The sequence below is a fragment of the Glycine max genome, chromosome 12 (assembly GCF_000004515.6).
Source record: "Glycine max cultivar Williams 82 chromosome 12, Glycine_max_v4.0, whole genome shotgun sequence".
Lineage (NCBI taxonomy): Eukaryota > Viridiplantae > Streptophyta > Magnoliopsida > Fabales > Fabaceae > Glycine > Glycine max.
Genome location: NC_038248.2, coordinates 5,938,182 through 5,953,009, shown reverse-complemented (window position 1 = coordinate 5,953,009; position 14,828 = coordinate 5,938,182). Strand labels below are relative to the sequence as shown.

The 14,828-nt window shown below is 32.4% G+C and overlaps 1 protein-coding gene across 17 annotated transcripts; it reads left to right on the top strand.

The window, feature by feature from the left end:
• The first annotated feature begins 3,948 nt into the window (after window positions 1-3,948).
• LOC100817870 (receptor-like serine/threonine-protein kinase NCRK) lies at window positions 3,949-10,545 on the top strand. 17 transcript variants are annotated; one of them, XM_014764582.3, is made up of 11 exons: window positions 3,949-4,159; window positions 5,389-5,441; window positions 5,931-6,017; window positions 6,245-6,355; window positions 7,012-7,125; window positions 7,505-7,783; window positions 7,946-8,187; window positions 8,335-8,631; window positions 8,870-9,103; window positions 9,425-9,655; window positions 9,854-10,545. In XM_014764582.3, exons 3-11 carry the CDS (start codon window positions 5,948-5,950, stop codon window positions 10,112-10,114), a joined length of 1,839 nt encoding a protein of 612 aa, XP_014620068.1. In that variant the 5' UTR covers window positions 3,949-4,159; window positions 5,389-5,441; window positions 5,931-5,947; the 3' UTR covers window positions 10,115-10,545. The 17 variants fall into 17 exon arrangements, with proteins under 17 accessions (XP_014620068.1, XP_014620069.1, XP_014620073.1 ...); XM_014764583.3 differs by having other exon boundaries at window positions 3,992-4,159; window positions 5,806-6,017; XM_014764587.3 differs by having other exon boundaries at window positions 3,992-4,261.
• The last annotated feature ends 4,283 nt before the right edge of the window (window positions 10,546-14,828 follow it).

Below are 14,828 nucleotides of genomic sequence, written 5' to 3'. Positions count from 1 at the left end.
AGACCGGTTTCAGCAATGTGACGATTCCGGCGTTCTGAAATTCCATTATGTTCAGGTGTATGAGGTGTCGTTGTATGATGACTTATACCATGATTTAGTAAAAAAGGGCGAAGACCAATATATTCGCCACCATTGTCTGTGTAAATAATTTTTATTTTGTGATGATAGAAATTTTCAACTAGCGATTTAAATTTGGGAAATATAGTTTGCACATCAGATTTTCGTTTCATTGGATATAGCCAAATATAACGAGTAAAATGATCAACAAACATGCAATAATAGCGAAGACCATCAATTGATAAAATAGGAGAAGTCCAGACATCAGAGAAAATTATTTCTAATGGATAACAAGATTGAAGAGTGGATTCATGGAATGGAAGTTTATGACTTTTGTTAATTTGACACGAGTGACAATCGGATTGTGGAAATTTATTTGAGCCTAAGGAAAAATGTTTATGAACAAATTTGAAAATAGAAGATGAAGGGTGCCTAAGCCTATGATGCCATGATGCAGAGGATTCTGTTCGAACCGTGTGGACGGAGGATGAGGTGGCGGGCCAGAGATAGAGTCCATCCACACATGAGCCTTTATGGGTTGTGTGACCCGTCTGCAAGTCCTTCACATAAAAAGAGTTTGGCAGGAAAACAACAGCAGAGTTGGTTTGTTGGGTAAGTTTAGAGACATAGATTATTTTTTGTTTCATGGAAGGAACACACAGAGCATTAGACAAGGATAAATCATTAAGTAAAAGTGTTCCAGAATGAGTGATGTTTAAACCTGAACCATTACCCATAAACAGTGAGTCAGGACCAGTGTACGGATGATGAAGCGCCAGATTATCGAGATCATTGGTTACGTGATGTGTCGCTCCACTGTCAAACAGAAAATCATGTTGCGATGGGCCGGCAGTTGCAGTATTGACCTGAACCTGTCCAGTGTGAGCCGGAGAGTTACGAGGTGGCGGTGGGACACTAGGATGCTGCTGCTGGAAGGTTTTGCACTGAGAGAGAACATGACCTTTGATGTTGCACCACTGACAGCGGCCGAGAAAAGGTTTGCGAGATGCTTTGGCATAGGTGTTTTTGAGAAGGATCCAGAGATCATGCGAGGTCTTGGTGTGAGACACCAGGGAGGCCACTTCATTAGAGAGAGTGGTGAGGAGAGCACCATATATAAGGCGGTCCTGTCGACGCCAGGTTTGGTAAGCAGGATTCTGAGTTGTTACCGGAAGTGATGCAGTGTTGGGGGTTGTTTCCGACGGCGCAGGAAAAGATCCATCTGGATATTGGAGGAGATCATAGCCATCAAGGAGAGCTTCAACTTGTTGTTTCCAATTAGGATAATTGTTGGGAAGAAGTTTGGTGACATTGGTGAAAGTGATGCAAGCAAGGGGTTTGGATGGCTCATGGGGGTTGGGAATGAAGGAGTTGTTGTCGGCCATGGGAGGCAAGGGTGGGGAACGACGTCCTTAATTGAAGAAATAGGGAATGGGTGGATCATTTAGGCTGATACCATATAGAGGAATAAGTTTGTAACTTTTATTGATGAATTTGATATTAGTTTACAGTGATATATATACAAGTGAACAACCCTAATATGTAGTGAATCAAGCTACCAATCTCCTAATAATTCTCAACAAATCAGAATTGGAAATAACAGATTTGCACGGCTAAATAATTAAAGGAATTGAAAACTAATTATTATGATTGATAGTATTAATTTGTTTTCACATTTTTGGAAAATACTAAAAACATTAATATGTTGTTTTTAGTGTTGGATCTTTTGAAAATATTTTTTAAATCTTAAACAAACGTATTTTTTTATATATATTTTTTAAAAAAAAACTCTCAAAATCGAGCACTACCTTATTTTTTTTTCTTCTAAAATTTAAATCCTATATTATATTCCCACTCTCTCTCTCACGTTAGATAGGGTTTTGACCTACTTTTGTTTTTCTTTATAGTGGCCAGAAAAGTAAAACTCCATATGCTGATCTTCGGATCTTTCATTGCAAATCTCTATAGATTGGAGACGGTATGGACTTAGACTATATGTGGAGTATGGACCATAGTTCTATAGTCTATAAATGGGAGAATACACCTCGAAATGAGAGCCTTGAGTCACGTGATGCTACCTTTATCATTAATTTAATAAAAGAACACATTTGTAATACGAATATTTTAATATACTTTTGAATAAATAATACTATATACACAAGGTTTTTCTTTCTTTTTTTTTTTAATTTTGTCATACGGACAAACTGTCCTACATAATAAATATGTTGATTTTCATAATAATTCTTTTATACATTAAATTAAAAAAATTAGTTGTTTTAGTGTTTAATTTAGACCGACAGAAAGTAGTTTTCCTTGAATTTTGATATAATAATAAAAAAGAGTAAAAAACAGTGTGTAAGCATAATTTTGCATGTATGATAAAAGTTAGTAGGAGGAGGTGTTTGAGAAAGTTAGCATTAGCACTTGCTTCTTTCTAGCTCTAGCTACCTTCCAGCGCCTCATCATTCGTTTCTCTTGTGACTTCATTAAGCCCTGCTTCTTAAGTTCTTGTTTAATTTCCTCTCAACATCACTTTCACTCAAATTTTCATTTTCCCAATTGCACGTAGCAGATCGAAAGCTTTCATACGGATTCCAATATTTTGAGGTACGCACTTCATTCCTGTACTGCATTCTATTTTCTTTTTTTTTATTAAATTATATATCATAATTAACACATTTGATTTTCTAGTAAGATTTGAGATATTTTCAGAAGTTCAATCGTTTAGATTGACTATAAGATCACCTTTTGATCTAAAGTTGAGTTACTTTTTCATTGTTAATCTCCAAAAATATATTACGTAAAATTCAGGTCTTTTTTTTTTATATATAAGTTCAATGCTTATATTATTATCAATTGAGTTACATTTATGAGTTAGGCACTTTTATTAATAAAAATCAGGAGGCATTGTTCTCGTATATAGTTGTACCTAAACAAGGTGGCAATGTGCTTTGGCACTCCATCCCCAACAAAGGGGACCCTTTTCTTTGAAAAAAGTTAAGAGGGTGTGTTATATAAGTGTTAGGCATGATTAAGGATGCATGATAGCATGATTTGATTGCATTTTTGGAATAACATGCTTTCTAATAACGATCTCAGAGTCACCGCTGATTAAGATTTTTCTTGTCTAATTGATAACTATCTCGAGGAATAATAATAATAATAATAATAATAATAATAATAATAATAATAATAATAATAATAATAATAATAATAATAATAATAATAATAATATTATTATTATTATTCATTGCTGATTTCCGTTCTGACGCTCTCCTTCACGAGTGGCCCCCACACACGACAAAGCAACATGTCAGTGGGGCCCCACACTTTAGATGAAAACAACTCAGCGTTGAATTTTTTCTTTACGGTTTTACGTACTTCTTAACCATATGTAGCTTTATGTCTTTCAAGCTAAGTTACATGATATGTGTGTGTATAGATCCGTTATTAAAATCTGATCTGTATTCTGTCACATTTTCAATGTTAACTGTTTAAGTTACTAACATATTTATTGATCAAAATTTATTAAAAGATGAATTTTCTTATTTCGTATAAATTTTAACAATTAATAGTTGAAACTGAGTTCAAAAAAGTCCTTCAGAGAAACATGACAACGTTTTCTTGTAAATTAAAAAGACATATAATGCAAATAATGATGAACTTTATTATGATTATTTTATACTTTTTCAATAAAGATGAATTTCATTATAATTATTTTATATTTTTCTCTTATAACGTTATTGTATATATCCTTTATTTATCTAAACTCTATCTACTTTCAGTGTTATTTCTTTGTCTCACGTCTTTTCATTCAAGAAATGACAAAGCAGTACTTAATCTTTTTAGCCGTTAGCTATACCCTATTATTCTATTCTTTTGAAGTAAGTAAAATTTGGTGTTCCAAAGTTGAAACAAACTTATTTCACTCCGTTTTTCATGTTTGTGATAAAGGGATATACTTGTCCCAAAATTTTTATTTTTATTTTAAAAAAAAGTACAGAATCTGTTATGACTTGACGACAATTCAGTGAAGAGGGTGTATCAGTATGTTCATATGAAGGAAAACTGGATCAGGAAATGAGTGAAAAACCCAGCTGAGGTGTGAGGTGTTTTTATTTTTTATTTATTTTGGATAGATGTAAATTTGGAAGAGGGGGGTTGAAGTGTTGTTTTCAGTTAGCAAGGGGTTACTTTCAGTAAGGTTGAGGACTAGATGGTTGCTTTTTTAAGCTTCAGTTGAATCAATTCATATCTAGATGTTTATGTTGTTTTTATAGAATAGACTCATTTGGATAGGTCTCTATCCTCCATTTGTGTGATTAATTTTCTTCCCATTGCTCTTTATTGTTCTCTAATAATGAATCCTGGAGGTTGGTGAGCTTGAGACCCCCATTAGGTCATTACTCTAATTTACTTCTTTTTTGCTTTGTTTCGGTTTAATGAACTACTAGTTTCTTTCCAAAACAAGGAAAAACGTGCATAATTTTGAGGGCAAATTACAAAACTTTGCAAACTCTCCTAGCTATATTATTAGTCTTAGTCTTTGCTTTCTCAGATGCTCATCAATCATAGCTTTCTTTCTTTTTGTTTTGTTTTGTTTTGCTGCTTCGACTTTCTTTAATTTGCACCAAAACCCTCTTCTTCCATCTCCAAAATCTCAAACTTTGCAGAATTGTAGGTGGAAACTATGATGGTTTCTTTTGGTACATTCCATTCATAGACTTTTGGAGGCTGTTTTTGAGCCACGCTTCTACCAGTTCACTATCTGAATTATTTATTTTTGTGCTGTAAGATACTAGGATGTAACAATTCTGTCGGTCCATCTGTCCTCCTTCAATTGCAACATTATTACAAATTGCAAAATTGGTTGTCGACTTATAATTTATGAATCCTAGCCGCTCTCTCTCAGTGTTTACTATTCCAAACTGTTTACTACTATATCTATCTACTCTACTAAAATTTCAAGCCTTCAATGCTTCTGCATACAATGCTTTGTAGTCAATAACATCCTCACTGCCATCACTTTATGTTTGTTTAGTACATGGTACTGAGAGTGAATTACTTTGACTCTGATGTTTGTTGGCCAACCCAGCATTTGTTCCTTCCTACCCCTGTTACCTTAATTACATACACTGGCCGTAAAATTTTGGTCAGAAAAAGAGATTTTCTATCCCCTTATTAGGAATGAAATGATTGATATCCATTTCCTTACCATAGGGTAGAAACTGAAAAATAAGGGTGCTGTTGCTTTCTTGATTTTTTTGTGTGCAGTTGGAAATTTTTGGATTAGTTTATCTTGTGGATCACTCTAGCTTTTTGCTTCCACAGATGAGGATTGGACTCGGGATATTTGAACACTAAGCCTGTTCTTCTTAATACAGGTTTACCAATTGATGCTAATGTTCTTTGTTTTTCAATTATGATCTCGAAAATGGCAGTGTTATTTCAATACAGAGAATAAGTCATAATTAAGTTTTGCTAGTTGCTTTTGAAAGTTGTTCATATATATTTTTCATATATCTTAAATTCTTGATGATAGTTTAACCGTCAACATAGTATATAAATTCTTTTAGATTGGCACAATCTTCAGATTGACTTTGATGTTGCTCTTGTATATACATACTTTAAATACATTGTAGCCATTATTTGGTTAAATCTCTTGATATCTCTCCCTCTCTCGCTATCTGGTATCTGAAACGATGTAGCTACTACATGTTGCTCATCATCTGTTCATGATTTCTTTAGGTTCTGAAGATGAATTTATTGTCTCGGGAAATCATCAAACATAAGTGGCTTGTTTCATAGCACGAGGAGCATTATTATTCAAGTGTTTGTATGGAACTAAATGGTTTCCTTTCTTTTATTTTCAGTGTATGGGTTGGAATAAATGAAGCCACAGCTCAAAATTGCTCTTGCTTTAGTTATTAGCTTGCTTTGGATTCAGCACTCATTTTGTGGTTAGTATAACAATTTGGAAAACACTTGGTAATTGGCTCTCCAATTGTTTCTAGTAGCATAGCTTATGCACTTTAAACTTAGGTGCTTGACTGCTTAAATAAAAATATAATAATACAGCAGCTTTTGATAGGCATCCTATGGACACTTCAAGGAGTATTTAATTCTCTCCATTATTCTTTGCCAAAAAATCCGTGTGTGTTTTTATGCTTGCCATTATTCTTTGCAGATGAAAATTCTGAGACATCTAGCTTAAACAAGTGGAGATGTAGATGTTCTTTCCAAGGGAACCAGAGCTACTCTCTTGCTAATTGTTCAAAGTCATGTGATTGCCACTCAGGTATACTATTAGTTTTCTATTGGAATGAAGACAAGCAGCCTCCTGCAGTATTTTGTTAGGAACATACAAGCAAGAGTGCTGAGAAAACAAAATTCTGCAAAACTTCATTAAATGTCAACATAAAAAAGGAGTTCTTCTTCCAAGGCCTTTCCCCTTTTACAACAGAGCTAGTACTCCAGTTTTACAATGATATCAATTCAGAATGAAACTTCTGCTCCCCTCTAAGCTAACCACCCAACCATTTCTTTAATGTACTACTCTTAACCTACTCTAACTAATTCTAGAACTAATATGATTACCTTGCTTTATTTTCCTTCTTGTCCTATCAGTTTTTCCCTTTCTTTTCACTGTTATATTCTTACACTTTATTATTTAGCTTGACCTTTGCCTTTGTGTATCTTTAGTGGATGCATTTTTTTTGCAAAAGTTGCCTGGTAATTGAATTCATCTTGATTCATAAATGTTGCTTTTATGATAAATTTCAAAATATAATCGAACTAAATTTTTACATTTATTGAGATGCTAAAGTGGCTAATTGTGGTTGATAACCAATATGCATGGTAGGAATGCAATATATTTTCTCCCTTTTGAGTGAAATGGGGATACAGTGATCACCGCCTGAGTATTATATGATGACTGCTTTGCCTTCCATGTAGATTCTGAAGAGAGTGCATCTGTATGGACATGCGTATGTGATTCCAATGGATTTCCCCAAGTGGCAGCTGATGGTCGTAGCTCTAATTGCTTTAGCACTTGCAACTGCACTTGGGGTATCTTTCCCCCTCTCTTGCTCTAATCCTGAATTTCCATCTCTTAAATTTCACCAACTATTCATTCCTGAAGCTGATTTAGATGGACTAATGCTAAGTTAACATTGTTGTACACAAAACCTAAATGGATATTTCCATACTAGGATTAGTTTCTGGGGTATAACTCTTATTTATGGATATTTAAAACAAAATTTCTATAACTGATCATTTCTTACTGCGAAGATGGTTTTCTTTCTCAATTTTTTTTGCCTCTTTTCATCGTTTTTTTTTTTACTTATTGATATTGGAAAAAAGCTTATACCATTTCATACAAAATTACTGGCTTGTCCCTAGATCAAGCAACTCAGAAACTGAATATATGATTTTTTGAGTTCTTCAGGAACCGTCAGCAGGCCGGGAGGTTCAAAGAAGCATGTTTCCAGCAAGATTGTTGTAGTTATACTATTAATATGTGTTATATGCACAACCATGGCATTTCTTGTCTCACTTATATGCCATGTCTACCGAAAGGACAGATGTACAATTCAATCACCAATATTCTCAACAGATAAGGAAACAAGTAGTGGTAGTACCACCAACTTAATTAGTCATAGATCAGGGGCTTCTTCAGTGCCAGAAACAAAATATGCAATAAATTCTCCAATTTATCATATCACAGGTAAGTTGGTTTTTTTTTACTAGCAGTTCCTTGATTTTAATTTCATGCTTCAAATGTAATCCTTTTTCCAAATTTTATGAATGCATATGCAAATTCCAATGATCTTCTGTTAATTCACCATTGTTTATTGCTTCTCAATTATCATTTTCCTTTTGTGTGTAGGTTGTTTTCAGAAAGCCTCTTTCTTATTTGGGAGCCCAAAAGAAACTTATCATGGGAATATTTTTCCATTTTCATTAGCTGAACTGGAAAATGCAACAGAAAACTTTTCATCTTCCAACCTAATTGGGGTAGGGGGAAGTAGTTATGTATACCTTGGTCGGCTGAAAGATGGTAGCAATGTGGCAGTTAAACGACTAAAAGACCAAGGAGGGCCAGAAGCAGACTCTGCATTTTTCAAGGAGGTTGTACCTAATCTTGGAATATCAGTATTCTTCGGCTGGTTATTTTATGTTATAATGTCCCATAGTTTCTAGATAAAATGATGAGCCTAAAACATTTTTATTGCTGTACAGCATTCATAACAATTAACCATGTTTTTGTTTGTGCAGATTGAACTATTAGCTAGACTTCACCATTGTCATTTGGTTCCTTTGCTTGGATACTGCTCCGAGTTAAAAGGAAAACATGTTCAGAGATTACTAGTATTTGACTACATGGCCAATGGAAATTTGAGGGACTGTTTAGATGGAGTTTCTGGAAAACATATCGATTGGGCCACTCGTGTTATGATTGCAATAGGAGCTGCAAGGGGCTTGGAGTATCTCCATGAAGCAGCTGCTCCAAGAATTCTTCATAGAGATGTCAAATCAACTAACATTCTTCTGGATGAAAATTGGCAAGCAAAAGTATGAATCTTGTTTGTTCTGGATGCATGGTAGTAGCAAATTGGGAATTACTTTAGAAGAAATATTATACCTGGACTTGAATAGGAATGAGTTTGGCTTATGATACAAACCAATAAGATACTGAAAGCAAATACATGGTGTTTATTTCTTAAGGAAATAGAGTTAATGATTCATAGGTGGTAATTGTCACAAGTCATAAAATATACTTCCATAAACTTTTCAAGTATTCTACTTGCAGATAACTGATCTTGGCATGGCTAAAAACTTGAGATCTGATGACCTCCCCAGCTGTTCAAATTCTCCAGCAAGAATGCAGGGAACATTTGGCTATTTTGCACCTGAGTATGCCATTGTTGGTAGAGCTTCTCTTGAGTCAGACGTCTTTAGTTTTGGGGTGGTTCTTCTTGAGCTTATCAGTGGTCGCCATCCCATCCATAAATCTACAGGCAAAGAAGAAAGCCTCGTTATATGGGTATTTTAATTTATCTTCAATTCTTCATAAGTCATAACTAATAACCATGACATTAACTTGAATTTACATTTGTTCATATGAGGAAGATCTTCAATGTGCTCAACTTGATAATCATACTATGTGACATAATTTTTGAATTCATCATGTCTTTTGCATCCTTATAATATATCTCATCTTCGATTTACAATCCTGAATTATGATGATTGGGTTTATTGATGATGACCTACTTGAGTATGAACTTGTTGCATAGCTTAATGAATTCAACTAGAAAAGATTATGGACAACCAGGTATTGATATGGTTGCTTAAACTTCTGTTTTAGGCTACACCTCGCTTCCAGGATAGTAGGCGAGTAATAACGGAGTTGGTTGATCCCCAATTGAAAGGAAACTTCCCAGAAGAAGAGGTGCAGGTAATGGCATACTTAGCAAAGGAGTGTTTGCTGCTGGATCCCGACACTCGACCAACCATGAGCGAGGTTGTTCAGATTCTTTCGAGTATTTCCCCGGGAAAATCTAGGAGGAGAAGAAACATTCCAGCCAGCCTCTTTCAGGTAAACACATTCACCTTTATGTTATCATTGCTAATTGCAGTGTTTCTAGTTTAATCATGTTTCTTATTTTTCAAATATTTGAAGTTTTAATGCATATTTTTCGTTTCTGATCGTTACATCAGCTGCTATCATAGATCATTCTCATGTAGCATGAAAAACAAACCATATCCTGATCTTTTTCTTGATGGACATGTAAAGGAACCAGAAGATGCACAAAAGCAAAGGCAAGCTCCACCTAGTAAATTTCCAACACATAGTTCAATGCCAATATATAATGATCACAATCTTTCTGTTGAGAACAAAAATAAAGCAGAAGATGCACTTTCAGCTGAGTATATGGAGAGTTTGATCCTCTTGACTTCGAAATCTGATGGCTCTTGTGCATCAGAAGAGGAAATAGTAGACCTGACTGAGCCTAGGTTTGAATCATTTTGCATCACAAATGGCAATGTCCCATGAAAACATAAGACCAGGCACGGGCAGATGTGCAGATGGCAGAAATCTGAGGAGTTTATGTTGTGTGAACTGGTGATACACCTCTGTTGCTTGTTCTACCACCGGTTACTGTACATGGCTGCATTGAGATATCATAAGAGATGCTGCAATTATTTTGTTTTAAGATTATCTTGGTCTACATGTTTTCTTTTTCCTTGTTTTGAAAGCAAAAGCACATAGGTGTTGTTAGATGAGCACTGAAAAGTATTCGTTTGTTTCTTGTACAGAAAAGCATAGGATGATATAGGAGATTCTGGTTCTTCTTTATTTGGAGAGGAACTGGATGACATACACATTAAATTAAAGGTTTTGGTCACAGAAATAATTGTCTTACAATTATGTTTGATACCAAGTCTTCTGACATATGAAGTAGATTGAAATAAACTTTCTTAATATACAATCATATCTTTTTGTGGGACGTATCTTATTCCCAAGAGGGTAAGTGTGATAAATTAAATAATCATTTTTGTCCTTGAACGTGGAGAGTGTTGATAAATTTATTATGAAAAATAGAAATTCAAATTTTAATATCTGAAAGTGAAAAAAGTGTGACAATTTTATCTATATCAGAGAGACGAAAATGTCACAAAAATGATTGCTATCATAATTATTGAATAGATTGGACCAAAATGTCAAGTAAGTTTTCATTGGACTAATTTGTCAGATTCCAAATTTTGTTTTATTTAAGAATAAAATATAATTTAATCTTCATCTTTCCTTCTCTTTTTTTAATCATTGCAAGCATAATATTACAATAAGTATTTAAAAAAATAGAAAACCAAACATAAGTTAGAACAAATGTAATAATAAACATAATATTGATTAATATGCATAATGTTAGATCATCTCACTCTTTTGTAAGGATTAACTTAATTTCTCATTTTTTTTATAAGTTAGACCAAAATTGTAAATGCTTATTAATCAATATTATATTTATTATTATATTTGTTCTAACTTATGCTTGTTTTTTTAAGTATTTATTATAATATTATGCTTGTAACAATAAAAAGGATTAAAGATGAACATTAAATTATATATTACCCTTAAATGAAATGAAATTTGATGTTTGACAAATTAGTCCAATGAAAACTTACTGACATTTTGGTTTAATCTATTCAGCAATCATGTTGACAATTATTTTTGTGGCATTTTAATCTCTTTGTGTCACGTAGACTCTTTCTTTAATGACAACAAATAAAAGTTAATGGATGAATGAATTTGTTGTACTTTTTTCACTTTCGGGACAAATTTAAATTTTCATCTTTCATAGATGAATTTGTCAACACTTTACACATTTAAGGACGAAAATTAGTATTTACCCTTAAATGAAACTATGGTTTGTACACTCTAAAATTTTTTATTCATGATCAGGATTCAAATCAATGATCTATATGGTCCTCTTTTTTTCTTAATATTTGATATGTTATATGTATGTTGATATTTGATAGGCTACAGTTTTTGTAATGTTGTTTTAGCAAATAATATGTGTTAAGTTAACAATCACATTGTGGGGATTGATTATCAAGAAAATTTAGTTTAATTGGTTGAGGAATGTGTTTGAATTATTGCAAATTTTCTTATACATGAAATCAATTCCTATATATAGATAAAAAAAAAACTACTGTAGAAAATTATCTCGTGCATTTATATAGATGGACAAATTAATGTGAAAATGACAAAAATTATCTTATACATGAAATCGATTCTTGTGATTTTCTAACAAATTTTTAATTAATAAAGAGTGTGTTAGGCTACATACCTGAGTTAGTTATCAATTTTAGTCAAGTGAAAAGAGATTGTATAGACACATACCTGAGTTAGTTAATAGTTAGGGGTGTCGTCTGTGATACTATATCCGTATCTGAATGGTTTGAGGTGTGACTTAAGAAAAGGATGGTATCATGGCATTCAACGTACACGCATGTATAATATAAGAAACCTCTATAAGCCTCCATGCTCTAATGTTAGTTAGAAAGTAGAACTTACAAATTAACGTAGAAGCAACACTTTCGGGTCCCCGGCCTATTTCTTGGATTCATCTTAAGACCATTCTCTTTGCACAAGTTTTGGGACTTTATGTTTGACCGGACCAAGAAAGCAATTGATCAGTCTTACTAATATTAGTATTTTAAACGGATCTATTTTCAATCCTTCAGAGAAAAAGACACAAGAGAGTTCTCTTTCTCACCTCTTCAACAAATGCTAAATATTATCCAATAATTGTCTAAGATATTAGCATATATAGCCACTTCTGCTTCTCTAAGAACTATATGTAACTGAGCATCATCTAGAGAAGTTAACATGTTCTCTACAAAACATTTTGCAGCTGTTTTATAATTTTTCCTTTAGCTGATAATTAAGATGCTAATTTGTCTCATTTTGTGTCAAATGCATCCAGCCATAATATTAGGGAGAATACATTTTTGGTGGGTTATGCCTTAAAACATTATTTGTTTACTAGACTTGTTATGCCTCAGCATTATTTGTTTGAACAATGATACTTGAACATTAACATCCACAAGCAGTTTTTCTTTTTTCTATTATATCATAAATCCTATAACATCTATATATACTTTTTCACTAGGTGTCTAATAATATTAAGTAGGGGTGGGTGAGCGGGCTAGTCCGCTCGCATTGGCAATGGATAGGGTCAGCCCGTCTCGCATTCTTATACGAACTAAGTAAATGGATTTGTCCTGCTCCGCAGACCCCATGGGTCAAACGGACCAGTCCGCAGGCCTAATTTTAAAAGAATTTTAATTTCAATAAAAATACAATACAATCAAATTAAGTTCAATACAAATATAAATAAAATCTTAACAATTAGTCAATTACATCAATAAAATAAATAATATCTTAACAAAAGATAATTCAAGCAATAAATCTAAAATATGAAACTTAAACATCTCCAATAACAAATGATTCCATATTTGAAGCAATAAAATCCTAATGCGGGCAATCTGTGGATCCCGCAGGCCAAACCTGCATAGTCCGCGAGTTAAGCGGGACGAGTCCAAAAATATGATATAACCATAGACTGTTTAAAAAAATTGGTCCGTTACCGGCGCGGACCGCGGACCCCGCAGACCAATACATAGACCTGAGTCCGTTTATCCACCCCTAATATTACGAGTGTCCATTTATCTTATTTTCTATTTGTTTACCAAACTTACTTAGACATGTCACTTACCTAGATGATCATTGGATCACTTTAGATTTTATAGTTAGAAAATATTTTAATTTTAAAATATTACATATGATTAAAAAATAAAATCAATAATCTAATATTTTTTTAAAAGATGTGGAATTAATTTTTGCGAGATATAAAAATATTTTAAACATTATTAGAGAAATCAACAAGTGTTTGTGAAATAACTTATTGAGGTGGCAAGAACTTTACATTGTATTGCATAAAAGTGACTCATTATATTGAGTAACTATTTTGTGCGGTGTAACTGAATCTTATTCATTTGAGGAATTAAAAGAATAAGAGTTGAAGACTTGAAGTTGGTGTAAATTTAAGAGAAAGTGAAAAACTGAAGTATAGAGCTACTTCGCGACATAATGTTTACAAACATAAATCAATTTGATATAATAAAACCAAAAATAGAATAAACTCAAACCAAAATAAAATTAATCTTTTATTAAATTGGATCGTCAGTTTAATTTTGAAAATCGATACAATTTAATTCAAATTGAACTTATAAATATGTATATTTTATTTACAAATTTATCATACTAATCATGTTTATATTAATTTTATTTCTTATATATTTTTAAAATTATCTCACTTAATTTATATTTATTTATGAAAAATATATTTAATTAAAGATTATTTTTTAATAACTATTTAAATAAAGGTATATAAATATAATTATCAAATAATGTAAACTTATTTTTAATGGTCAATATTTGAAAAGTTATACTATTATTAGTATTAAATATTTTAATATTTTGATCAATGAAAGCATATGCATTGCAAAAAATTAACAAGTTATTGGTCTTAGTAATATTAGATTTGATCTCCTTAAGCAAGGTCTCATATTATTCAAGTCTTATAGATAGAAAAAATTATGGTTAGAACTTGGGAGAAACTATCTCACTAAAGGTGATAAGTCAATTATGAAGATTAGTCATAAATAAAGTTGATGATGATATTTCACACCAAAATCATCGTGATGATAAAAAAATATGAAGTTATCAATATATCTTGTATAATATGATTTTCCTATAAATCAAGTAGAGTATTATGATTTTTCCTATCATTTATTAATGTATATTTAAAAAAAATTATTTTTAACGTCTCACATCACCAAATGATAAAAGTTTAAAACAATTTTTTTTATATATCAATAATTCAATATAATAATTTTTTTATTAAAGACCTAAAATAAAAATAAAATTGAAAGTATTATATAATTGATTTGTTTATATAGTTGACAAAACTTCTATTCTAATTCCACTCAACTACGTTGGCTCAGCAGTCTGCATTTTGTGCAACATGAGAATATATGATATTACAAAAATCTTTCTTATCATAAACACTGATTGATTTCAATATGTAATTACGTACACCGATGAAACTTTAATATCAATGGTTCATCACATTAAAGCGTTATGGGTCGTAGTCAGAAAATTTAACTTTCTCATGCACGTGCGTGGTTTGTTAAGAAATTAG